The following is a 27002-nucleotide window of genomic DNA, read 5'->3' as shown; positions in this document are numbered from 1 at the left end:
TAACAACTACATCCTTAGCGACTGTCTGTTGTGTCGTTATGGATGTAGTTCTTTTTTTTACAGCAGAGGAAGCAGCTCTAGGGCAAAACATAAAGAAATAAAAAAAGCCAGCCATGCACTGCTCCCATATTATAGAATGAGAGGCTAAAAAGAGAGGATCAGTTTCAGATGGAGAAGTGTGCTATCCATCCTCCCTACTGTACGAGGCTATGACGGGTGATTACGTAGTGAGAAATAGAACTTTTTTTTATAATAGTCCAGGACTGAAACACCTCACCTTGCCGTCTGTTCTTGTCCCTCGGCAACGCACTAGTACTTCAACTAAACTTCTTTCAAATAAGTAATAGATTTTGCATACATATACCCCTTAGATTACTTTCTTTCATGGTTTCACTGCAGTAGGTTGAGAGCCATTACCTTCCTCGTTTTCAAATTGGAACTGCATATTCACAGAGGTTTGGCACACACCCCATTCTCCGTGCTCAAGATGGGACAGTAACCTCTTCTTTCAGCCGGGAAACAAAAAATTACCGGGCCGAGCAAGACGCGGACCTTCCTGCCGGGTGGTGGGCGTGTCTTTCTTTGTTTGCTGTAGGTGTGGGCGTGGGTGTGGGTGTGTTGGTGCGTTTCGGCGGCCTTTTCGATCCCCGCTGGAAGGAAACAAGACAAAAAGAGTGTCGCCGTGCACACTCACGCATATCCGTTGTACTCTCCGGTCACACTTCGATTGCCTTAACCCGCCGCGCCGTTAGTCGGAAAGATAGCAATAGAGAAGGGGTTATAAGTTAGGCAAAGAAGACAGTATTTGAAGACCCGGGATGACTGAGACGTATGTGAGGGGGTGGGTGCGAGGTGCTGTGTGTGTGCATGTGTGCGTGAGCGTGTGTGTACAGGGACCAAAGTGTAAAGCCGCCCTCCTATACGCGACACAAAACCATGCAGTGAGTGAAGCAAGGGAAATCACAACCCACGCCATTCCCTCCCCGGACTGTGTGGAGGAGCGAGGGTTAGAGAGACGCTTTCTTATCTTCCCTTCTCTACCTTCTGACCCATGGATTTTTCGCCCCTTTTCCTCTTCCTCTTGTCACGCTTTTTTTTCACACATTGTTGCTTATTTTACTTTTCTGTTCTCTTCCCGTGGGTTCATCGCCTCTTTCCCTTCCTCTTGTCACGCCAGTCACTCTACACCAAATTGCTGCGGATTCTACTTTTCTCTCTATATCGTCTTGCTGTTGAGCCTTCAATTCTACGTTATTTTATGATGGGTTCTTCGCCCTCTCTTCCCCTTCCTTGTCATACCAATCATTCTTTTCTTCACATTTCTTCTGATTCTACTTTTCTTTCTTTATCGTCTTGCTGTTACTAAGAGCCTTCAATTCTACGTGATTTTATGATGGGTTCTTCGCCCTCTCTTCCCCTTCCTCACATCATCTTTTATATCACGCCAGTCACGCTACAGGCCGTTCCTTCCCCCTCCCCCTCCATCTCCTCCTCCTCCTCCTGGCGGGCACACGGGACAGGGGGAGTGAGTGGCCTCTTCTTTATCTCATGTGCTTCCTGTTCCCACATCCCCGCACGCAAAAATAGGCATGAAAAGACATCCATCACAGCCACGCCGCGCCGGAGCTCACCTCGGCCTCACGCGGTACAGGGACGCTTGTATACAGCCGCTCGAGTCAACACGCCTCATCAACCCGACCCGACAAGAGCACCGCAGATATACCATTCAGTGCCCAACCCTTTGATCTCCCCTCTTTATTGTCTCTTATTCTTTCCCCTGAGCTTTGATGAATGACCTTTTCTTTAACCTTTGTGGCCGGAAAAGTGCAGAGTCTGTCCATGCAGCCCATTGCAGTGATGTCTTTTTCCCGTCTTTGCAGATGGGGTCGTCCCTCTCCCAGCCATGTGCTCGCTGAAGACAACTTCCTGGTTCGGTTCAGGTGAGTTTGGCGCGGCAGGTGTGTGTGGTGTGTTGTGTCCCCTCGCACCTCAGGGACACAACCACCTTGACCACCTTGTATACCTTGATGTTACTGGTTTATTCGGTGATTTGCTTACTGGGTATCATTAGCAGTTAAGTTCTTGTTGTGGGGTGGTTTCTAGTGCTTCATGTTTATTGTTTTACTGGTGATTATCTTACTTGGCATCATTAGCAGTTTAGTTCTTGTTTGGGGTGGTTTCTAGCGCTTCGTGTGTATTATCTATGTTTTCTAGTGGGGGTTTTTTTATGCGTATGTGTGTGTGTGTGTGTGTGTGCGTGTGTGTAATCCTTTTTATGCTGGTTATACAACTTAGATGATCCTCCTCCTCCTCCTCCTCCTCCTCCTCTTTCTCCTCCTCCTCGTCGTCCTCGTCCTCCTCCCCCTCCTTTTCTTCAACATTTTCAGCATCAAGGAGCGCAACACCAACACTTTTAACATATAACTTCCACCACTATTACATCTGTCACAACTGTCTTTACGTACATCCTCTAAGGCTCAGGTCGCCCCACTTAACATGTTAGTTCTCACACACAGATTACCTATATCGTCAACTTCCTTTCCGATATCCCGTTATTAAGTAGATTGTTTACCATCGCCGCGTCAGAGAGTAACACAAAAGCACAAAGAAACATTGAAGGTCAGTCACCCGTAGCAACTGAGACGAGACACAAGGCAGGAGACAGAGAAAGGAGGGACCAGAGCTAGGTAGGGAGGGAGGGAAGGTAGGAGGGAGCGAGCGAGCGAGAGTACACCGTAGAAAGTTTTAGGGCGGTGAGTTTCGTCGGAAAAGGTTAATGTGAAGGCGTCCCGTAGGTTGTGGAAATAGTAATTGGTGTGACGAAGGGGAAAAGGGAGTGTAGCGAGAGCAGATAAAGGGGGTGAAGGGGTTAAAAGGGCAGTTCACCACCCATCCCCAACACACCCTCCTGTACCTCCTCCTTCTCTTCTTTCCTGTTATTGAAAGAAAAAAAGGAAAGTTATTTGACAGCAGCAGAAGTGAAAATATAAGGTTAGCATAACATGAGTATAACAGAGGGATAGGAAACGAGTATTATGGAGTAAAGAGCAGACAAAAGTTGGATATATACTTTCTGATGATTAAGGATAAGGAGTGGACTTGGGCAGGTTATATCATGCGTAGAACTGATTAAACAGACAACCAATAAGGGTGGAAGAGAACAAGGATAGATAACCAGGTGGTGAGATGAAATAAGAAGCTTTCCCGGAGCTAGATGGAGAAAAGTGGACTTGGGCAGGTTATATCATGCGTAGAACTGATTAAACAGACAACTAATAAGAGTGGAAGAAAACAAGAACAGATAACAGATGAAATAATAAGCTTTCTCTGGGCTGGATGGAGTAAAGTGGGCAGATTATATCCTGCGTTGAACTGATTAAACAGACAACCATGAACAGAGTGGAAGGGAACAGAGACAGAGCCAGACGGGGAGATGAAATTAGAAGCTTTCCCTGGGCTAGATGTATTAGGCTACATTCTAATAAGACAAATAAATGAAAAACGCTGGGAAAGTCCTTCATCCTGCACCGTACTGTAGTAATTCCTGGCGATGACGGAGGAACGGAGGAGTCAAAAGGGGTGAAGACATTGAGTTGGAACACAGTATAGTAATGATGATAAAGTCGCGGTGACGAAAACAACTCCTCATCTTTCATTATTATCACCGTGGCGATGATGTGTGGTTATGACGAGAACAAGCACTCATCATTCTCATTATTATCACCGTGGCGATGATGTGTGGTTATGACGAGAACAAGCACTCATCATTCTCATTATTATCACCGTGGCGATGATGTGTGGTTATGACGAGAACAAGCACTCATCATTCTCATTATTATCACCGTGAACATTTGTCAGTGTGTGAATCTGACGCGATGGTGAGGGCAGCGGCAGGCGACTGTAAGGTTACGAGTATGCTGAACCCGATTACACGAGTACGTAGACTGAGGGGCTTTGATTCATAAATACCTGTTCTTCACTACGCAACACCAACGCTCGGTTACAAACGTACCAAGGACAAGAATAAATAAAAAAAGTAAAAAAAAGAGCATGATGTAGGTACTTTGAGTCAACGATTTTCTGGTATAGTAAATAAGTTGGCAGCGTATGTTATAACTTCGCTTAGTCTCGGTGCTCATCGTCGCGTTAACCCTTGACTGAGGTATAGGTAAGAATCCATGTCTACTTTCAGGTACAAACTAATGGAACAAACTAGTAATGCCACAAACTACATCATCAGTAGCAACAGTAGCGGCCATATAAGCACAGAACGAGATCGTGCAACAGAGGAGCTCGTATTTTCATTAACGACTACATATTTTCTGGTGCAGAGTAATTGAGATGCCGAGTACAATCAGGCGTGAACTAATAGACGTGTTTAGTAGCCTCACACACCAACATTATCGAGCAAAACGAGATAATGTATAATATAGAAGCTTATATTATCAGTAACAACTATAGCCTACATTCTGATACCTAGTACTTGCAGGCGTACACTAACAGCAACCTTTAGTAAAGCTTCACACACCAGCATTACCATTAGCAACACCAGGGGCGACACAAGAGTAAAACGAAGCAAAGCAAAAGAGGAGCTTGTATTTCCAGTAACAGCTATACTCTCTGGTTCCGAGTACATGCAGGCGCGAAGTAATATAAGTGTTTAGTAGCTTCACACACTCGCATAATCAGTGGCAACAGTAGCGGCGATATTAGAGCAAAATAAAAGAGGAGCTTGTATTTTCAGTAACAACTATACTTTCATGCGCCAGAGTACTTCCAGGCGTGAACTAATAGCAGTGTTTAGTAGCTTCACACACCTAACATCGTCATTAGCAGCAGCAGTGACGCGGAAGCATGGCAGGAGACGCAGGCTGATCAGGGTTCGTCTTGAGAGTTCCGCGGTGAAGTGACTCTCAGCGGTACTCGGCGGGTGGGTCCGTCTGGAGTGCCCGGGGCCGCAGGAACCAGCGTGGGGGTGTCAGACTGTCGCCGCGGGGCCCCACCCTGATTACCTATTAGAGGAGTGTTGTCCAGGGGGGAAGGCAGGGCTAAGAGGCTGCTGTCACCTCCCATTGTGCCTACGCAGGTGATGGGATGGCATTCACCCACTGTCTGCTCGGTCTGGTCATGTGCTAGACTCGTGTGCGTGTGTGTGTGTGTGTGTGTGTGTGTGTGAGACAGCCACTGTGTGTGTTGTCTTTGCCCTTTAATAAGTTTCGTGTAGTGTATGCGCCTGTGTGTGTGTGTGTGTGTGTGTGTGTGTCGTCATCTACAAGGTTGCCCACAAAAATAATAAAAAAGTAAGGAAGTGGTCGCTGTTGTTATGTCCCTACACTTTTTTTATTAGGAGGTTACGCGACACACACCCCACAAGGTTATCCTATATACCCCAAAAGCTTTCCTCCTCCTGTGAACGATTCGTGAATGCTAACAACGTGGATGGCAGACACTCACCACACCTGACCTAACACTATATGTCTTCAAATCCTCTATAGTTCATGAAGGATCGGGAAAGACTTATCATCACGTATATTGACTGTAGCTGTGACATTTTTTACGGGTGTGTTTTTCCTTAGTCTAGAATTACTGGTGGGACGAAGTAGTGTGGAAAGAGACAGGGGACAGGAAAGGAAGAGCAAGTCAGGGAAGTTAAAAGATGGACTGGTAAAAGGAGAGAAAAGGGGAGAACGGAGGAAGGGAAGGGGGAAAGTAATAAAAATGGAGAGGTAAGAGAGAGAAAAAAAAAAAGGAGGGGGCGGGCGGAGAAAGGGGATAGTGAGTTAAAGGGAGTGAAAGATAGAGGATAAAGAGTGAAAGAGACGGAGGAGAGAACTCGTGAATGGTGAATAAGGGAAGGGGGAAAGATAGGGCGGTAAACAGAGACAAGGGAGAATAAAAGGGATGGGGAATTAGCGGCCAGGCGTTGGGGGGCGAAGCTTGGCGCACTAGGAAGAGAAAGGGATCATGTAAGGCGTTGTGGATTTTGCTCTGCTATTTCATTCGTAAAATCCTCGCGTTCTTTCATTATGAGGGAGAAGGAAAGTATTGCCTCACGACGGAAAGGCATTATTCTTATCCTCAGTTTTCAATTAAGAAGAGACATTCATTATTGCACGGAGTTTTAGGAACTACAAGTTCACACACTACAACAATATCTTACAGTAAACCAAGGCAGATCAAGGACTTCCCTTGATCTGACTTGGTTTATTGTAAGAGGTCAAAAGAAATTATAGTAGTAGTAGTAGTAGTAGTAGTAGTAGTAGTAGCTGTAGTAGTAGTAGTAGTAGTAGTAGTAGTAGTAGTAGTAGTAGTAGCAATAGTAGTAGCAGTAAGAGGAGCAGTAGTAGTAGTAGTAGTAGTAGTAGTAGTAGTAGTAGTAGTAGTAGTAACTGTAAAAGGCTATTGTTGTGGTTTTTATCCTTCGTTGGGAAATAGTAGCAATAAAGCCACCACCACAACAACCACCACCACCACTACTACCTACTACTACTACTACTACTACATCGACTGCACCTGCCACACTGATCACCACTGCTACCATTGTTCCCGAGGAGAGAACAATGGTCAGCGGTGAGCCAAGTTCCCTCCTCGGCGCGGCGCGGCGTGGGTCGTGACAGCTGCGTCTCCGTCTGACCCTTGTTCCACCTCGCCGGGCACGAAGCTGCTGTTTGTTTCGTGTGTGTGTGTGTGTGTGTGTGTGTGTGAAAGAGAGAGAGAGAGAGGGAAAGGGGGGTCAGACGTTGCCGCTGCCCCCGATAATTAATCTTGTCTCGCTTCAGCCTAACCGTGGGTTAGAGTGTAGTGATGAAATCGCCAGTTGCGGATCAAATGGTCACAGTAAGACGACCGCCTGGCAGAGTGACCTCCAGGCATCACCCGTCTCAGTACAGCGAGATAGAGAAAACTCACTATATTATGTAACGCTGTTGTCGCCACAGCCAGCTACTGTAATGCCGCCCGTAATGCAGCCGTTGCGAGAATTTTGTGCATCTGCTGGGTCAAAAAGGACTGTAGGTACTACCATAAGTATTCTGTTGCGGGTAATATTAATTAAATGCAAATCATTTGTCTTGTTTTGAGAACAAAAATCCGTCAAAGAAACTTGGAGAAACTTGTTGACCAGTGACTTATTAAAAAGTAATGAAAAAGACACCTTCTTTATCAGCGGAAGACAAGACAAGACCGCCTGCAGCAAAAACACGGCGACATTTATCATTTTGCTTCCGGTTACACTGATGCGACCTGCATCGTTTTTTTTCCTGCCTTAGAGAAAAAGTACTCCGGTAAAACTAAGAGAGAAATCCGTGAACACGGCGCCGGGCGTGGTGAAAGGAAGCCATTGTTTCGCCAGACACGCGAGGGGCGGCGGCGCGTCGGGCTGGAGCGGGCCAGCCACGGGAGACACTCGGCACTTGCGGTCACCCACTAGGCTTAGGCGTACTGCCGCTGCCTCCTCAAATTATCGGCTGTTCAGTGCCGGGCGAGGCCAAACCACTTCAGGCGATAGAAACTGCCAGCCCAGGGAAACATAAAAAGAATTTTTTTTAAATCACCCTAAGGTTACCCAGCACGATCTATATCTATCTATCTATCTATCTCTATCTAGCCTATATCTGTATCTATCTATCTATATATATCTGTCTATTTATTTATATATATATATATATATATATATATATATATATATATATATATATATATATATATATTTATATATATATATATATATATATATATATATATATATATAAAATGTCCAGTTTGTTATCGTCATGCCCTGCTGCTTTTTGTTGAGGGGCTGAGCGGGCGGGCGGGCGTGGGGGTGTTTTCGAAAGTTCTTCCTTTTAAGATTCATTTAAACATCGGGTGCTTTCGAAACTTGCCTTGGACTTTCATCCAAGTTCAGTTACTTCATCTCGCCGAGGGTTCACTTTCACTGACACGAGTACTTGCTTTCTTTAGTGACCAGCAGGAGTGACTTTTTGCTGGTCATACACTGCCGCCCCACGCCCACCCCCTTCCCCCAGCAGGATATGCTTGTTCCCGCCATGCCCGCCCCCTCACGCCTGTATTAAGTGCACAAACACGTGTTATGCTTTCACAGTGTTATGTATCAATGGGTTCAAAGGTTTTGGTGGTCGCTCAAAATCAGACAAACCTCTCATGTGCACACCACATCAGTGTTCAAATGTTGAAAATGATCCTGGAGAGGTCTGGTAGTTGAACACACACACACACACACACACACACACACACACACACACACACACACACACACACACACACACACACACACACACACACACACTGTGATTTATTTTTCACTTTTATAAACATGAATGGAGACAGTTTCTTGTTAAAATAAAAAAGAAAAAGTAAGATTAGAGGAATGTCATATTAAGACAATTCAAGTTAACCCAACCAGGGATCGAACCACGCATGCGGCCACCTCCACTATATGACATATAGGCCACTACATGCCCTATACGTCATGAAAGGCCATGCCGGATTACATTAAAGCCATGGCTGCCCCCTACCGAGTTGAGATTGGGTGAAAAGCAGGGTGAGCCTCTCACTTTTATCTTCGTGCAGTGGAGGTGGCCGCCTGCGCCGCGTGGGCGGTTCGATCCTTGGCTGGGGAAACCCGATTAGATTGATAAAGGAATCCATGTAACATAATAACATTGGGAGACTGCCTACTGGGCTACACAAGGCAGCTCCAGATTCACCCCCCTACTACCACCTGTCATCCTCGTCCATGTAGGTAACCAGTCTACTCTTAAAACAAGCTATCGTCCCTGCACTCACTATGTGATTGCTGAGTCTATTCCATCCCCCCACCACCCTATTACTAAACCAATGCCTGCCTATTTCCCTCCTAAATCTATATTTTTCTAATTTAAATCCATTACTGCGTGTTCTATCCTGATGGCTACTTCTCAGTACTTTACTTATTTGTTGAAACGCTTGACCAACTTGAATACTTCTATCAGATCTCCCCGCACTCTTCGTCTTTCTAGAAAAAAAATGTAGTGGCCCGAGACACAGATGAGGACTCGGTCCGAAGGCTTTGAGCCATGGGTCATCTCAATTGAGGCTATAAACTATGTTAGTTGAATAAGATGAAAGGTATATATTAATAGACGTGCAGATGGCAAGACACAATTATAGCTATATGTGTTGACAGGTAGGAACATAAAGTTCAAGGGTTATATCAAAGGTTTGTGTTGTATGTGCCAGATTAGATGACATGCATGCTCTTTCCATAATTTTACAAGTGTGCCTTCAAGATAATCTCAGCTGTAACAGCATTTTTACTGAGTGTGTGATGCTTGCAGGCAGGCGTGATGCGTGACGGTGATGGAGACGGTGCGGGCCATCTACGAGTATCCCCCGTCCCACGCCAACATGCCGGCCAGGGTGAGTATACGCCTCCCTCCCATGTGGCCACGCTTACCTCTTAGGGCATGAAGATGTTTTATCACTTCATCATCACAAGGGAGGATGTAAATATAGCTTTCCGGTGCACTCCATTACTTCACTGTGCAGCGTGTGTAAATGCAAAGATTCAGCTTCATTGCTTCGTTCCGCTGTTTCAGAAAATCCCCACAATCTTTGCGATGGTATTTGCAATTCTTTAGTCATGCACTTTAAACCTTTGGGTGAGCTCTGGTGTCTGTCCAGTAACGCTACTCAGAGATTGCTGCCTTACTGATTCCTTGCTCTCCGCAGGACTACGGGGGAAGTGTGACCCCAGCCAAGGCCAGGAGGTCATGGGGGGACTTGCTGAAGTTTCGTTCCCGCCCCAAGGAGCGACAGTTGTCTCCAGCCAGCAGTGGCCTCCCTCAGCCACCCATGCCTGCCCAGGTCAACCACAACTACCTGGCAGAGTACCGGCAGAAGTATGGCGGCTACGGCGGGACAGTGGGGCGCTCCTATCAGGCCCTGCGTGTGATCCAGGGCATGTCCCCTCCGCCTGGCCTCACCCCTGCCATCCCATTCAACAGTCACGCCACCAAGACCACCATGTCCTCTACTGTCCGCTACACTGATTGGTTTGGCTCAGTAGCTGGTCGGCGGCCACCAGTCCGTCCACCTCTCCCTTCCTTCTCTAATGTGCCGCCCCCCGGCCTGCATGCCCCGGAGAAAGGTGCTGCATGGGACCACTATGTGACTCTTGATCCTGTGTACGAAGCCCCGCGTGTCATGCCGGTGCAGTTGTATACCAATGTGTGTGTCTGTCCTGACCAGCTAATGAATACCAGAAGCAAGAAAAAGAAAAAATGTAAAAAGTGTGGGAGAAAGTTGGCCACGGTGCGTCATGCCACAGCGGGCGTGGTAGCCAAAGTCCGGCCAACGATACCCACCAACCTCTACCAGCCGCCGCCCATTGCGACACGCCCGCCGGCCGCCACGCCGCGTGCCTGGGGTTGGCAGGTGTTGGAGGAGCAGGTGTACGAGAGGTTTGAAGTTCAGCAACGCCAAAACGTCCGCCCTCCAGCCCACACCAACAGTGAAGAGGAGTCTCCCGCAACCACGCCTGAGACTGTGCGAAGTGTGAAGAGCTTTCGCAGTACTAAGAGTGGCCGAAGCAACGACAGCTCGGTGACCATTACCCGTGATGCGGTGGAGCCCTCCCGGCCTGCACCCCCTCCTCCTCGTGTCCCTTCCTCGACCCCAATCGATCGAAGCGTAGTCACAAATTCAGTTAGTGCCAAAGAAAACTCATCCTCAGGTGACCCTGACGATAGACGATCCATTTTAACTGAAAATCCAACAGCGTACCAACTCCTCACCAGCTTCAGCCATTCTGCAGGCTCACCAAACAGCTCCGACCCTGACGAGCTGAGCGACAATGCCGTGGACACACAACCCAATACACTGGAGAGAAATTCCCAAGCAGGAACAGGCAGGGTCAGTGTGATAAGTGTTGGGTCCAGCCCTGCTCAGGGAGACACTCGTTCTTGGGCAGTCACTGACAAAGGAGTCAACAAGATTAAGATTTACACAAATTCTGCTGATTCTGTTTATGGTAATGGTGCTCCAGATTCAAGTGAAAAGTTTGAAGCTGCCGTTTCCAATGGCTCCAGGAATGAACCTTCTGGGGCTAAAGTTGCCATATCCACGGCATCCAATAATAGAAATGCATTGTCCAATAAAAATAGTAACTCATTAACTACACTGTCTTCACCTGGAAGTTATGATGTTCCTTTGTACAATGGTAAGCATAGTTCCTCTCCTACTGGTAAAGTAGGATCTAGAATTAAAAACGTATCTACCAGAAAACAAAATTTTGTAGCCAAATCAGGGAACCCAGAAAGAAAAAATGGTCTGATAAATAATCACGGCTCTGTCCTTGTGAATGGAAACAAAAAGAACTCACTGCAGGAAAAGAAAAATGCAGCCGTGAATGGTCGTGGCAGCCCAGCAGGCATCAACGGCACCACCAATGGCCCGAAGCTGGAGATAAAGAAACTACGTGAAGCAAGCGAGCTCCAGCAAGGTGGTAACACTGTCCGCATTGCCGGCCAACGCATGCTTGTCCTCACCCCAGGAGTGCCGCCCCCTGAACCCCGCACTGGGTTCTCAAGTAGTGAGGATGATAATGACCTTAGTGTGGAGGACAGCACCAGCGACTATCCTTTGTCCTCACCCACACGAGGCTCAGACAGCGATACCTTACCAGAGGAGGACTTGCCACTGGATTCTTCAGATTCCTCATACAGTTACTCTTCTGATCCAAATTTTGACTCTTCAGTTTCTAGTCTTAGCTCTTCAACGGCCATTAGTGACCAGTGGACCGGTGCCAGGGACACTATTTACGAGGAAGAGGAAATGGAAGAGGCAGACATACTAACAAATGGGAACAGGGATGAGGCAGGTGAAAACTACTGTGACTCTTCCTTACTTGAAGATGAAGAACAAAGTGCAAACTCCTCTTCAGCCAGCTCTCCTGTGCGTCATGAGGGCCTTCACCCCACCTTGTCAGAGCTGTTGAAGGTTAAATCCATCTTGAAGAAACCTCCCTCAGTGGACACCAGCTCAGAAACAGACTCAGATTTCTACCTTCCCACATTTTCAGAATTTAAGCAGAATCAGAGGAAGAAAAAGCAGGTACAGTTCCGAGCCTCTCACGACGTCACAGTCATTGAGGATGCTGGAGAGTCCAAGGGCCGCAAGGTGTCCTCGGCAAGATCTCACAGGGAGAAGGAAAAAGAAAAGTGGAAGAATAACTACAACCTTCTTTCTGATCTTCAAGATATTTACGCAAGAAATAATATGTCTAAAGTTTACAAGCCAAATACTGTAGATGATTTTGTCAGTTTAGAAAATGAAAAAAATGAGCATGCTGTAAATGGGGAGTGTGAGGTCAGTCAAGACAATGAGGTGAATACTTCGCACAGAAGTGAGCAACTCCATCACAGAATTGAGGAAGAGGAAAAGGAGAACGACCAGCTGGAGCCAGACATGCCACCCCTGGATTCCATTAACTCTGCTGCTCAGGAGAGTAATGAGAAGGGTGGATGGAGAGACTACCTGCCACAAGAAAACTGCAATGAGACAGGTTGGTTCTGAGCGCCTCAGTTTAACTTCAAATATTTTTTCCTGTGCAGAGAGAAAATTTGATTATACAGGAAGTGTTGATGTGGTGATCAGATTAATAATTATGTACTCAACAACATGTCACAGAGGTAAAGGATGTTTCTTATAGCAAGGTCAGTCTCAAGATGTGCTAAGTAGGTAGTTTTTAAGTCTGAGCAGTTGTTGCATAGCTCACACAGGTGTTCCATCTTCCCTGTGAGTTAATGATAAATACCTGAAGAACACTTGGGAAGGTGAACTGTGGTAACCAAGTGCTTACAGTCTACCTCATATCACGTGCGTGCGTGCATATGTGTATATGTACTGTTACTATGTCTGACATTCACTACAAACAGTACAGTTTGGAGTTTACCCTAAGCCGTGTGTTCTGTGTGTTACGACATTGCTCACCACTAACTCTTTGGCCTTAGAGCCTGTGGTGGATAAGAAGTGATCCAGGTTACCACAGACTACTTTCCCTAGGTATATACCCATTTACTGACCAGCCTAAAAGGGAGGCCAAACAGCTAGGTGGGCTGAGTGCTGACTGCTCTGGCTGGGATCAAACACAGTTCCATAAATCAAAATTAGGCTTACTAACCACCACACAAAGGAGGTGCCACAATACAGCTGACCAGGTCTTCTTTTTGCAGGTGATAGTTATCACTGGTCTTTACTTCACCAAAGTCTGAGTGAATGTCAGACTTCAGGTGAGACCTTGCCAAGCCCTCAGGATGCTGCCAACCACCACAACCATCACCAAAACCACACAGTCATCACCACAGCTAAAACTCCATTGTCTTCCTCTGTCCCAACCCGCCAAGCACCTCCACCTCCAAGAAATCGTGCATTAAGCCCCCCCAGACCCAGCGTTCCACCGCCTCCGCCACCCACAGCGAGGTCTGCAGCATCATGTGTCCCAACATCCAGATCGTCCCCTCACGAACGTCCCCTTCCTTCCCCTCCACCTCTACCCTCTCGGCCTCCTCCAGAGTCCCCGCCTCCCTCTCCTCCTCCTCCTTTGCCTACATCACCTCCCCCATTGGATGACATAGACAGAATAACAATTGTCCCTTCCTCAGCACAAGATTCTTCACCAACTCAAAACTCAACCTTTCTTAGTTTCAAAACTTCTAATACCTCACTTTATCCTGCCACAAATTCTGTCTCTTCACTCCTTCAAGAGTCATCAACAGAAGCACCACGTTCCAAAGATGAGCTTCGAGAAGTTTTACCACCAGCAGGGCACATACCTATGTTTGCTGCAAATGAAGAGACTCGAACAGCAACTATCAGGGGCCGAGGAGCAGGCCACGCCCGACCCACATTTTTGGGTGCATTTGTGGGCGGTGTTTCTCCCAACACTGCCTCCCAATCTAGTCCACCGCAAGCTCCGAAAAGGAGGAACAAAAACGGTTCCCAAAGCCCTGAGAGTCACGATGGTGCTTCAAGACATCGCATGGAGAGGCATGGGTCCCAAATGTCTCTCCAGAAAGGTGTAAGAGAAGAAGACCCTTATGAGCAAATCACCGACCACATATACGAGGAACTTCTCTCTCGCTCTCCACCTGCTGCCTCGCCCTTCATCAGTCATGGCAGTCCCACTCGAGACTCAGCCCAACTCAAGTCACCTGTACCTGGAAAATCCATGTTTGAAGGAGCCTCAAAGGATGAAATCTTGGAATACTTGCAAGATGCTCGCCGCAGGGTGGCCAACACTGTGGATGATGACGAGGACAGAGAACAGGTGGGTTGCTTTTCATGCCCTTCTGCAGAACAGTGTTTAGTGTTTCAATTGACGGTTGAAAAAATACCTGTCTGATTTTTTAAACATTCTGAAATCTTAAAGCAAAGTTGTCTATAATCTAGTTTGTCAAAAAAAAAAGTTGTCTACTATAGTATAATCTAGTTTGTCTAAGTGTGAGTGTCTTCTCCCAGGACCTTGTAGGCAATCCCCTAGAGGCTGAGGTAGACCTTGAGGACGATGAGGAGGAGGACCAGCTGGGGGTGGACCCGCCTGAAGACCAGTTCCCAGCCCTCACCTCCAGGAACAGAGGCAACAGGTCCTCCAACATGAGCTCCAACTCAGACTCATCAGAAAACAGTGGACTCCTGAGGTCGGATAAGGTAAAAGGAATTGCGGTTCTTAATTTTAACATTTACTTTGATGTAGAGACTGCATGATTTTGGTTGTTTGGTGCATTACTTCAGCTAGTTCAGCCAAAACTTTGAATCAGGGCCTATTTATAACTAAAAAGTGGTTCCTACTCCATTTATGGTATCAGTCAATCAGTGGGAACATATGCTGAAGGGTGCATTGCCTCACCTGCTTTACAGTGCCATCCCCCGGGGTTTCTCCAAGAATGTCTTCATGATTTCTCTTGTCACAAACTCTCCTGACTGTATAAAAACAAACAAACAAAAAATATTAATCAAATCCATTTGTACTAAACTTAATGATTAAGGAGATTTAGTTTGTTGCTTTACCTCTTATTCTCCTTCTTTCGTTTCTTTCTCCTTCCCTCTTCCTCCTTCTCTCTTCCTCATTCTCTTTCTCATTCCCTCATTCCTGACCTCCCTTGCAGGAGCGATTGTTACGGGGTGAAGTGGAAAGGACAGACTCCGGCGTGGGCTCAGAGACCAGCAAACCTTCACTACCGCTTCGTCATGGCCAGCAAGGCACCGTGGCCGCTGATGGTGCCACAGCCATCCCTGAAGGAGGAGACCTGCCCCTCTGCGATGACTGTGACTCCCCTGTGGACACTAGAGTGACAAACAGGTGACTTCCACTTTTCTAGTCAAAGGAAGGATGGAACATTTCAGAAAACTACTTGAATAACCAAACCGTAGTAATTCCTACAAAATATATGAATATCCAATGGAATTTGATAATGTGTCTATACTTAATAAATACTGCCTGGTTACTTATAACAGGCATACAATACAGCAGAAAATGAGAAAAGTTGGTTGACTGCGAAAAGAAGAAAAATATATTCATCTTATTGATTTTTTAGACATGATGGCTGCCATATTTATGCCCTTCACCAAAACTTCTTTCCTTCACAGTGGTGTGGTGTACGCCCCACTGGTGTGCCGCAGGTGCTCTCGCCGCCGTGGGGAACGCAAGGAGATACTGACTGAGATAATGGAGACTGAGATCAAGTATGGACAGGACCTGCGAGTCATGATTGACCAGTTCTACAGGTGAGGTGACTCAGGCATTACAACTAACAACACTTGAAAGGTGACAAACTGACCTGCACCTGACTAATAGTTCTCATATGTCCAGCAGCTCAACTCCCTCCCATTTGAGCTTATGCAGGAAATGGAGAGTTAATAACTAAATCTCTGATTTTTCATGACTTATTTAATGAATGAGTCGTCATAAAAGTGGTAGATTGAGTTCAGTATCAGAGGATGTACTACTTGGTGTAGGAAGAATTAACTACTGTAAGTAAGAACTGATTTACCAATATAGTTGAAGAGAGAAACAGACTTAGTAGTCACATGATGATTTCAGATATGATAGAAACCTTCAAAAGTTAATTCATAAGGAGGGAAGATAGACGGCATAAGCTTTGCAGAAGCTGCCCCTGTGTAGGCTGACTGGCCTTTGATAGATTTCCTATGCTCATATGCTAATAATGTCTTTGCAGGCCCATTCTGGTGGCAGGGCTTCTAAGTCGGGATCAGCTGAAGGGCATCTTTCTCAACGTGGAGGAACTGCTGGAGCACAACAGGGTCTTTTCCCTTCAACTGCGTGACGCCTTAGAGATTGCTTTGGATCAGGGCGATGAAGACCTTCTCACAGTGAACATGGCTCGCCTCTTCCTGCACGCAGCACCCATGTTGCACGCCTTTGAGACTTACTGCATCAGACAGGTATAGATAACACACTCTTGCATTTTAATAATTGATTTAAAAGTTTGGGTCACCAACATTATGATCCTCATCATCATGCCCACCAACACCAGTTGATTTTTGTTCAAACAACAAACCCCATGTTACTGAACATCATAGGCCCCAAACACTGCATTTTGGAACACCTGACCTCATCTCCATATCAAAACCTGAACTGAAGTCAAGAGACACAAGTCAAAACTCCTGTCCAGCATCCTGAGTAACCTGTCGGTCAGGGATTAAAATGTGTACTCAAGCCTTTTCTAAAACCAAACTGGTTTGATGATAGAACATTGAATTCATTGATTAGCCACACATATTCAGGGAAATGGTGTACCCAACAGGGAACTGCCTCACTGCTGCTGCAACAACTGGAGAAGGAGAAGGAGCTGCTAAGAATATTCCTCAAAGTATCGCAGATGGAGAACACTTTGCTGCGACGCATGAATCTCCACTCCTTCCTCATGGTAAGGAACAGTGAATTGCATTGTGAAAGTTGTAGTCAGTGAGGAAGAGCTGAAAGGACCAAAATGTATAATGTGACTTAGAGTATTTCAGTCATTATAAAACTCTTATTAATGGATTTCAAATTTAGTGATAAGAGACATTATACTTCATATGTTTGCAACAGAAGAAACTCAGCAGAGCTCTCCCAAATTTTATGTGTAACAGTATACACAGAACATTAACATAACGTTTGCCTGTTCCTTCTCCAGGTTCCTGTTCAACGTGTTACTAAGTACCCGCTGCTGCTGGCACGCCTCTACAAAGCAACGCCACCAACTCACGCATCAAGAGAGGACTGTCGCAGAGCCAAGGAAAAGATTGAACTCCATCTACAGCATATGAATAATGTAAGCCAAATAAACACCAAGAGTTAAGTGTGTGGCCCTTGAATCATATGTGTTTCAATTTATTCTTAGTCATTTGTTATCCATGGTGGAGTAGTTAGCACAGACCTAGGTCCAGTCTTAGCCAGGGAAGTTGATACACAGATCACTCAGTTTTTCATCCTCCATGTTGGGATGGTCAATATATAGGTACCTTGGGGAGCCTGGGGAAAGTAAACCACAGTAACCTGAATGTTATACTTGCCCTGTGTCCCAGGTAATGGGTTCTTGCCCACCACAGGCACAAGGGACAAAGAAACGGAGATGAGCGCCAATGAAATGTGCAGCTTTACATATGCTTCTCGCTCCTTACTTTATTTGTATAACTGTTTATAGCTTTTGTTGCTTATGATCTGTTGTTACAGGAGACAAAGGAAATGAGTCCCACCAAACTCTGGCGCCGCATCTCCATGAGCGTGAGCAGTGGGACACCAGTGAAGCGCTCCTCACAGTCGCACAACTTCTCCACTAACCTCAAACTTAGAAAGGTAAGTCATATTTTCACAGCACTTAAAGAAGTTCTACATTATTACAGAAAGCATCAGGCACCCCATAGCACAGAGACATTTGTACAATTTTGGCCATTTCCTTCCAGTTGGCCCTGCAGGTCCTGGATTGGAGTCCTGAAGAGGCCACAGTGGTAAGGGAGGGAAGACTTTTTTGCCTGGCACCAGACTCGAACAACTGGACTCGGCGCGGCCGTTCCCTCAAGATGATGACCGTGCACATCCTCCTCATAACTCATGGAACTGTAAGTATCAAGAACTGCTGTAAAAAGTATTTTGTATTCTCTATTGATGTAAATATGGGAGGCTAAGTACAGACAACCATATTTGAAGACTCAGTGAATACTTTTTGATCACAGTTTAGATAAAGGAAAAGAACTAAATGAAGACAACTCTTTTTAAGTGAGCTAAAGAAAATTTTAATTCCTCAGCCTCGTGCATTGTTTGAGGAGGAGGTAGCAGAGGATGGCTTAGTGATGCCCTGTAATCTAGGCATCAAAGATGCTGCCATGCTGGCTTTCAAGGATCTTAAGGCATCCAAGACAGCCCTTGTAAGGGTAAGTGAAATATTTATAAGAGTTTTAGTTTCCTTGATATAGGATGTAGAAAAACATGAATGTCTTTATGATTGATTTCAGACTCAGGAGATTGATGAAAAATCAATGCCAGTGACATTTTTATGAAATATGTAGGTGGATAAAATAAAAGCTGAGAATTAATGGCATGGAAATTTCAATTGGAATAACAGTTGATTCATGAAAACTTAAAATAGAGGAGTTTATCAAGTAGAATGCATTCAACATTATTCACCAGAAAAGTACTATCTGACCTCAGACTTTGATGGTCTGTGAGACACCACACTGTGTGGTCACACCTAAAGTCAGGGTTTGCAATGATAGTGAAGGAATAGTGCATAGATGTTTACCAGTTGATCTGTCTTATTTATCCAGTGAATACTTTTTTCTCTAGACCTCAGTTTACCTTGCTTATGTGAGATATAACTCATAAGGATGAGAATGAAGTGAACAATTTCATATATTTTCTGTAATGGGATTGCTTGTGGTAGAGAGGTATGAAAGAATACACAGCATCACATGACTGTCACAGAATGACACCAAATCTGAGTGAAGTAACATTTCTTCATGTGATCTTGGACCAACAGCAGGAGCCGTGGATCCTGAGCCGCTGCGTGGTGGCCTGGGAAGGGGAAAGTGAAACAGAGTGCTTTGAAGTGTCAGATCTCAACTCCAAAGACACCTTCATTTTCAAGGTCAGTCCCATGATGCTTTTTTGTGTCTAGTGAATGTAGTTACCACCATTTGTGTAGCTTATTTTAAACCAGACATTTTAATTACATGTATATATCCCATGGTTTATGGACCGAGTGAACATTAAATTCTTTCTCAAACCAAGAAGGTGACAGCTGCCTTATATATTAGATTCTGATCCAGATAATACATTTGGCTGCTAATCCATTTGATGATAAATTGCAGACTTAATTTCATAATACAGTAATCAAATGTAATGAGTCAAATCTTACAATCTGAAAGTTGAATTACTTTCACCCTCAGGGAAGTGATCATGCCAGCACAGAGTCATGGTTCCGATACATCCAGTTTCATGCCCTCTCTGTTGGCACTTGGAAGAGGAGACGTCCTGCCCTCGCAAACATCATGATCAATGGCATGGGCAGGTGCTAGGTGAGGGCTCTGCACCTCAGCCCTCCAGAAACAAGTACTGACACAAATAACCATTGTCTTCATAAAGAAATTTCAAGTTGATACAGAAAATAAATAAATATTCAAAAGCAACTTGTCTCAGCTATGGAGACTGCCACATAAAAAAAGAAATTGTATGACTAGGTCATTAATAAATGTATTTAAGAAATATGTATAAAAAGTGCTGAGAGCAGCTAGTGTGTGGAATGCCAAAGTGTTCTGATTTATAGTATTTTATTATAATCTTCCTTGTGTCTGCGTGTGATAGTTGATCAGTAAGTTTTGTTACCCGTGAGGTCTACAGGACAAATGTCAGTCATAACCTGTAATAGATATAATATTACTATGTGATCAGATTAGTCCATTTATATGTGAACTGCTATGTCTGTGGAATCACTCCTTGGGTAATAAGCAATTCAGTTCATTGCTATATTTGTATATATATAATAAAAATTATGAAATATACACATGTATTATAAGAAAAATGCACTCACCTGTACGTACTGTGAATATAAATTTAAATGCAAGAATGTGAAGTTAGGTAGAGAGCAGGATGTGACCAAAAGGCCGTGTTTGCCCGCTAAGTCCAGCCTGGTGTTGCCCTGGTACTGGAGTGCCAAACATACCTATAAGTAAGGCCTTAAAAGTGCCTGTTCCTGGCATCCTGACCCAATACAAAATATTTCTATTCAATTAGAACAAGTCAACTTATGTTAGCAAATGTTCATCAATATCATTTATATACAGTTTATACATTTATATTTATACTAAATTTGTGTTTCTTGTAAGAAATTAGTGAACACCCCAAAGTTAATTAAATGACATGTCTGTCAGTTTGTTCTGTTACCTCTGACCTTCCCGACTCACTAATACTATTCCTTATGAAGCTTTTGTGCAAAACAATAAAATAAAAAAATTTTGTTTTTTTTCTGAAAAGCAGTTGAGCTTGCAAAGTCAGTTTTCAATAAAACTTAGCACTTGTATTTTCACTTAAAAAGAGTTCTTTATTCATTCTGTTATGTATTGGTATAGTATGGGAGCATGGGGGGGGCAGTGAAGGGCAGACAGGAATTGGTGTTCTGAAAAGGAAATGTGTATAAAAAATAGCATTGTTCTCCCAACTGTCATGTGCATCAGGTACATGGCCATGGAATATAGCACTGCATTCACAAGAGGAACATGTGGTGTGTAATGATGGGATGGAGAAAGTAACGAGAATGAGTCTGAGAGTTTTGGTGTGGGTGTAACAGCAAGGAAAGTGTATTGTGTGAAGCAAGGTACTCTGTGATGCTTTGGACATGTGGTAAGAATGAATGAGGATAACTTTGTGAAGAGGGTTGTATGAGAGCAAGACTGAGAGAAATGGTGTGAGGGGAAGACCACCAGAAATATGGATCAATAAAGAGGATGAATATTGAAGAGAGAGATTTGGCAATTTCACTAAATATACCATCATCTAAATCATTGATAAGAAGGAAAAGCAATGGTCCCAAGACTAACCCCTGAGGCACCCCACTGAGAACATTAGCCTGAGGTAAGTAGTAATTCTAAAAATAAAAAAAATGTTGTATACACCTTGCTTTTGTATAGAGGCACCTGATATTTTTTCTCCCTCAAGGCAGTCTGAAGCTTTGCCATGATTTTCCCTTGCCAAGAGCTGAAGAAAGCCCTCATATGTATATGGCAAGTTTCTTAACCCGTGAATCATCTTTGTCATCCTCCTCTGCACCAATTCTAACTTTCTGATATCCATTCTATAGTAAGGTGACCAGAACTGAGCTGCATAATCAAGATGAGATCCAACCCAGTTTAGTATTTTGGTTTAGTTCCCCTGCATCCTGAGATTTGTATAGATCAGACTGAGATGAACAGTTTTTTTGCTTTTCCATTCAGATTAAATTATTTATATCTGACAAGTTAAGCAATCCGCTGAGTATTCTGACTTAATTCTTCCCCTTTTTCTCTTGCCACCTTTTCCACTCTAAAACCTCTGACCTAAACTTTCAGTCTCATGCTCAGCTCTGTTCTCTCCTCTTTCTTCTTCCATTTTCTCCTCTCTTTCCACTCTGACCCTATCCAATTTTTTTTAATAATTATTCCACCTTTCCGGCTAACTCATCTCTCTTTTTTAAGTTCTCAGCGATGTCCATTTGACATACACACATAAAATAAAGCGTTTAGACCAGGGGTAGCCAACTAGCTGAGTAAATCCACATACATATAATTTTTACCTCCTTTAAACTATACCCACATTTATTCAGCCGTCACCTTTTGCATCCCTAATATTCGATGAAATATTCTACCGAGTCCTGGCCCAGTGCTATCCATTTTCCACACTTTATTATTAACATGAGTACAATATATTACTGCACGTTGTTGTGGTAAGCTCAGAAAACCGAATAAAGGATTACAAGTCTTCATGAGGAAAAAATCATATAAAAGAGAGCTCCACACAGGCTCCAGTGAGAAGCATTTACTACTTTCTACTTTGTACAGGTAACTCTCGATTTACGCGAGTTTGGTTTACGCGTTTTTTAAATAACGCGGGGTCCAAAATCCAAATAAATATTTAATTTACACGTTTTTTTCACTTATACGCTACTCAACAGTAGGGGTTTGCAGGTACCGGTACCAGTACCGGTACTAACGGTACCAGCTATACAGTGCGGTACCGGTACCAGACTGATCGGTACCGGTACCAATATTAGCCAGTCGCTCATGGTGTCCCTCATTTCTTCATCGCACGAGTGAGGTTGAGATTGAGTGCCTGAGTGGATATCTCGGTGATATGGATATTCTCTCTCTCTCTCTCTCTCTCTCTCTCTCTCTCTCTCTCTCTCTCTCTCTCTCTCTCTCTCTCTGCCCTTTAACGTAGACAAGTGCCAGGTCCTTCAAGTTGGAACGAGGAATAAGAAGTTTGATTACGAAATGCGCGGCGTTAAACTCAAAAGCGTTCAATGCGTCAAGGACTTGGGGGTCAAAATAGCGTCAAACCTCAAATTCTCACAGCAATGCATCGATGCAGCAAATAAAGCGAACAGAATGTTGGGCTTCATTAAAAGAAACTTTTTATTTAAGAATAAAGATGTAATACTCCCGCTCTACAACAGTTTAGTCAGACCCCACTTGGAATATGCGGTACAGTTTTGGTCTCCCCACCATGCAAAGGATATTGCTAAATTAGAAGGTGTTCAGCGTCGGGCAACGAAAATGATCCCTTCCTTGCGCAACAAATCCTACGAAGAAAGGCTTTCCACCCTTAACATGTTCTCTCTTGAGAAACGTCGCCTCCGAGGAAAACTGATCGAATGTTTTAAAATACTTAATGGTTTCACGAATGTAGACAGATCAACATTGTTTATGATCGATGACACTTTGCGCACGAGGAACAATGGCGTAAAACTCAGATGTAGACAAGTAAATTCAGACTGCACCAAATTTTTCTTCACCAACGTTGTAGTGCGAGAATGGAATAAGCTCCCATCATCAGTGGTCCAGTGTAACACGATTGACTCCTTCAAAAATAAGCTCGACCGTCACTTCCTTCAACTTAATATCAACTAGAGTAGAAATGCAACGTTTTGGAGTCTTCTGATTAATGTAAAATCACTTGGGTTTAAGGAGACCACCAAGTCTGGACCATGGGGTCTGTGTGGTCTGATTTTCTATGTAAATCTATGTAAATCTCTCTCTCTCTCTCCACTGAATAAATATTTATTTTTCGATAGAAACCTACCTCTTCTTTGATTTACATTGTCTTTGATTTACGCGACCTCTTCAAGGACACAATACCAATTGGTATTGAGTATTTTTTTTAGAACCACAGAAAAAACAATCAACGTTATTTCAACATTAATGTTGAAATAACGGTTTTTTTCTGTGGTTCTAAAAAATACTCAATGAAATAAACTTCAAATTCCCCGCTAGTTAGGACGATTGTTTGAGATTCTATTGCAAAGTTATATTCTCATCAGCTTTATTTTTTTACCTGCTTGAGAGAAATATAGAAAAACTGCATTGATATAGATAACAAAACTATAGCTCAATAAACAGCTACAATTTCATCAATATATCGGAATATTCATCGCGCGTCTGGCAGCGGTGCAGGAATCCTGCGCTCTGATAAGCGGACACGGGGTTTACCTGAGCAGGTGAGGCGCGTGATTGGCGGAGACGCGCCCCACCTGGCCTTGAGTAGGGAGGAGGGGGTAAGGGGGGAGGAAGCCAGGTGAGGGGGGAGGAAAACTATGGAGGAAAGGAAAAACAAATGGTGTAACGCCAATAAAAATTAAGTGTAGGAATAAGCAGAAGAGATGATTAGGAGAAGGATGACCTATATAGGGAGCGATATAAAGCAATAGAGGACAAAAGAAGAGGAGGAAGAAGGAGACATGCAGCTCATATGGTCTTAGGGGGAGGGAGGGAAGGAGGGGGATGGAAGAGGAGGAGGCCAGTTAGGGGAGGCTAGAGGAAACAGGAAGGAGGGAGGAGGAGGGAGGAGGAGGACGGGTGAGGGAGGATCTTGGAAGGGGAAAGAAGAGCCAGGTGGTAGGGTAGGATAGGAAGGGGGAAGGGAAGCACAGGTGAGGCAGGTAAGGGGAGGGGGGAAGACGAGGCAAGAGAGGGAGGAAGGAGGCAGGTGAGGAAGGGAGGGAAGCACAGGTGAGGGGGAGGGAGGAGTGGAGGAAAGGGGATGGAGGGGGAATTAGGAGGAGGCAGGGAAGGGCAGGTAAGGAGGGAGGGAAGCAGGAGAAGGGCAGGTTAAAGGAGGGAGGAAAGCACAGGTGAGGGGGAGGGAGGAGGTAGGAGGAGTGAAGGTAACAGAGAAAGGGGATGGAGGCAGGGAAGGGGGATGGAGGTAGGAAGGAGGAGGTAGGGAAGGGCAGGTAGGGTTCGAGGGAGGGAAGCACAGGTGAGGGGGAGGGAGGAAGGTAGGAGGAGTGGAGGTAACAGTCTCTCCCACTCCCAGCAGCCCCAGCCCCGCCCAGTTTCTCAGTCTCTAGTGGCCAGTGGAGGTGAATACGCCATCACACCGTCACCACACACTCACCACACCTCAAAACAATGGACCCCGCCAAATTCACCACCGCCCAGCTCACCTACATAACCCTAAGTCTGCTTCTCCTTATCAAAAATGGTAAGAAGGGGAAAAATACCTCTATTTATAGTTACAGGAAGTTCTTGAGGAGTACTATATTTTGTGTTTGTTTGTAAATTTTAAAAGTTTGAGTACGAGTAGATGACTGGGAAGTGTGTTATGGGTTACTTATGGGTGTCATATATGTTTTTGAGTGATGTATGGGTCCTCAAGGCGTCAGGAAATGGAGTAAAGTGGAAAATAGAGGTATACCAGCAGGGCGTTGATGTCCCATGGTGGCCGTGGGGGAAGGAAGGACGCGGGGCGGCCTCTGTGGCTTGTGACTTCCCATGTGGGGGTGACTAACTTCTCCCCGCGTGGCTTGTGACTCATTCTTTATTTCCCCATTTCCATTTCTTTTCATCCCATATCACCTTATTTCCCACTCTTCCGTCTCGCCCTCCTGCACCCCCTAGCCGTACGTCATGATGATCCTCTTAGAAGTACTGTGGCTTGTGAGTTGTGACTTAACTTGTGGGGGTGACTCATAACTCCTCCCTGCGTGGCTTGTGACTCGTCCTTTATTTCCCCATTTCCATTTTTCATCCTTTATCACCTTATTCCCCAGTTTTCCATTCCTTCCTGGGTCTATCTCGCCCTCATGCACCCCCTAACCGTAGCTACGTCGTGATGATCCTCAGAGTTAGCCTTCACTCTATTACTTATGCTCACACTTCTGTCCTATCTTTACCCTCATATGAATCCCTTCCCACATTTTATACTCCTTTGTCCCAGTTTCAGATATACAGCAAACAAGCATACTCAGCACTATGATTAGACTCACTTAGCTGCCTTCAACCCTAAATGGTACAATTCATGTGACTTAAAAAAAATCACCAATACCTCAGTACCTTTCCCCTTGATACCTTTGAGAGCTAAGTTGGGGATCTAAGTATCATCCAGTATTTCAACCTTTATCAATGTCCCTCTACCAATATAAAGAGTAGATAGACCCCAGTATTGGCCCCTGTGGAACACCTAGCTCTCTTGACTTTGCTTAAGGATGAATGGTTTCCTTCCACCACCACATTCTGATACCTTAAACTTTCATTACTTTGGCTTATTTCTCATGTTATTAGCACACCTGATGTGGGCCTCCAGTGGCTCCAGCAGGGCCCTCACCAATTTATCCCCTTCAGGTGACTTCAAGGAGGGTGTTGTGGAGAGAGCTTGGCTTTACTGGTAGTTGGGATAAACATTATTATAAACGTACTGAGCTACCTTCATTACTACTATTTCTCAAGGCCACAGAGATCAACTGGGTTTTCATAGGTGATTTTTCCCAATCAAGATGCAGAGCCCATATTTAAAAGAGAAAAAGTGTCAGACAAACAAATATTCATTTATTTTCATTTAAAAAAATCTTGGGTCAAGGAGGTGATCAGGAACTTAACCCCCTCTATACATTTATTCCTTTGTGGGAAAATGGACTCATTATTAAAGAATTTGCTATTTGACCTGTATTGGTACATGATTGATGGGTAGCCTCTTATTTTTTTCATTTTTTACAGTAGAGTAAATTAACAGCTCAAGGATAACCAAAAAGTATCCATTGTACAATGATAAAAGGGAGACAGACTTTTTTTTAAAGTTAAATTAACATTTTTACTCCAACTTTAGATATTGCTGATATTTTGATAAGCATATAAGATTATTTTGTTTGTTATGTTTATTTTCACTGCCCACAGCTGCAGCAATAAACTGCTTCCAGTGTAAGTCAACAGAAGAGCGCACATGTGGAGAGGAGCTACCACAGCATCATGTACTCTTCGCAGACTCCTGCGATCAAATCCAGGAGGCTGAGTACTGCATCAAGATGACCGGCCTCGTTGAAGGTGGTGCGGATACCCTCTTCTGCCAGCACCCCGCTAGTCAGCTACAGCAACTGGGTCGCACTTTGCTTTGATCAAGACCCAGCCGCCAGCTTGACTCTCTTGTGCCCTACTAACCATCACTAACATTGATTTTCAATCAGGTGCTCACCAGCTAGTAGAGTGGCTGCAGCTGTGGGCATGGCAACACACCTTACTAACACCAGTCCATCGTGGCATTGTTGGTACATAACAGAAGCTATTACTAATCTTTCTCCTTTCTGTACATAGCATCCCAAAACTAATGGCTGGGTCACTTGTCCTACTCTTGTCTCTTCAAACCCTCCCCATACACAAGGGTCAAGAATGAAGTAACTGATGGCTGTGTTTCAGCTTGCGGGATCAAATGTTACCAGTGTGACAGTAGTCGTGGTGAGCACTGTCCTGTACGCTTGAAG

At 44.6% G+C, this 27002-nt stretch overlaps 1 protein-coding gene across 3 annotated transcripts in view; it reads left to right on the top strand.

The window, feature by feature from the left end:
- The window catches only part of LOC127005916 (uncharacterized), a 150781-nt gene extending 130720 nt beyond the window's left edge, over positions 1-20061 (top strand). For all 3 annotated transcript variants that reach the window (XM_050875312.1, XM_050875310.1, XM_050875311.1), the window contains 15 exons: positions 1881-1940; positions 9339-9420; positions 9733-12565; positions 13236-14329; positions 14521-14709; positions 15168-15361; positions 15649-15786; positions 16239-16464; positions 16827-16949; positions 17199-17336; positions 17738-17860; positions 17968-18123; positions 18310-18435; positions 19041-19148; positions 19450-20061. In XM_050875312.1, coding sequence (XP_050731269.1) covers positions 9361-9420; positions 9733-12565; positions 13236-14329; positions 14521-14709; positions 15168-15361; positions 15649-15786; positions 16239-16464; positions 16827-16949; positions 17199-17336; positions 17738-17860; positions 17968-18123; positions 18310-18435; positions 19041-19148; positions 19450-19578 — 5637 coding nt within the window. In that variant the 5' untranslated portion in view covers positions 1881-1940; positions 9339-9360 and the 3' untranslated portion in view covers positions 19579-20061. The remainder of the gene's footprint in view (positions 1-1880; positions 1941-9338; positions 9421-9732; positions 12566-13235; positions 14330-14520; positions 14710-15167; positions 15362-15648; positions 15787-16238; positions 16465-16826; positions 16950-17198; positions 17337-17737; positions 17861-17967; positions 18124-18309; positions 18436-19040; positions 19149-19449) is intronic.
- Positions 20062-27002: the final 6941 nt, after the last annotated feature.

This window comes from Eriocheir sinensis, chromosome 31 (assembly GCF_024679095.1).
Source record: "Eriocheir sinensis breed Jianghai 21 chromosome 31, ASM2467909v1, whole genome shotgun sequence".
Classification (NCBI taxonomy): domain Eukaryota; kingdom Metazoa; phylum Arthropoda; class Malacostraca; order Decapoda; family Varunidae; genus Eriocheir; species Eriocheir sinensis.
This window is presented reverse-complemented; position numbering and strand designations above follow the sequence as displayed.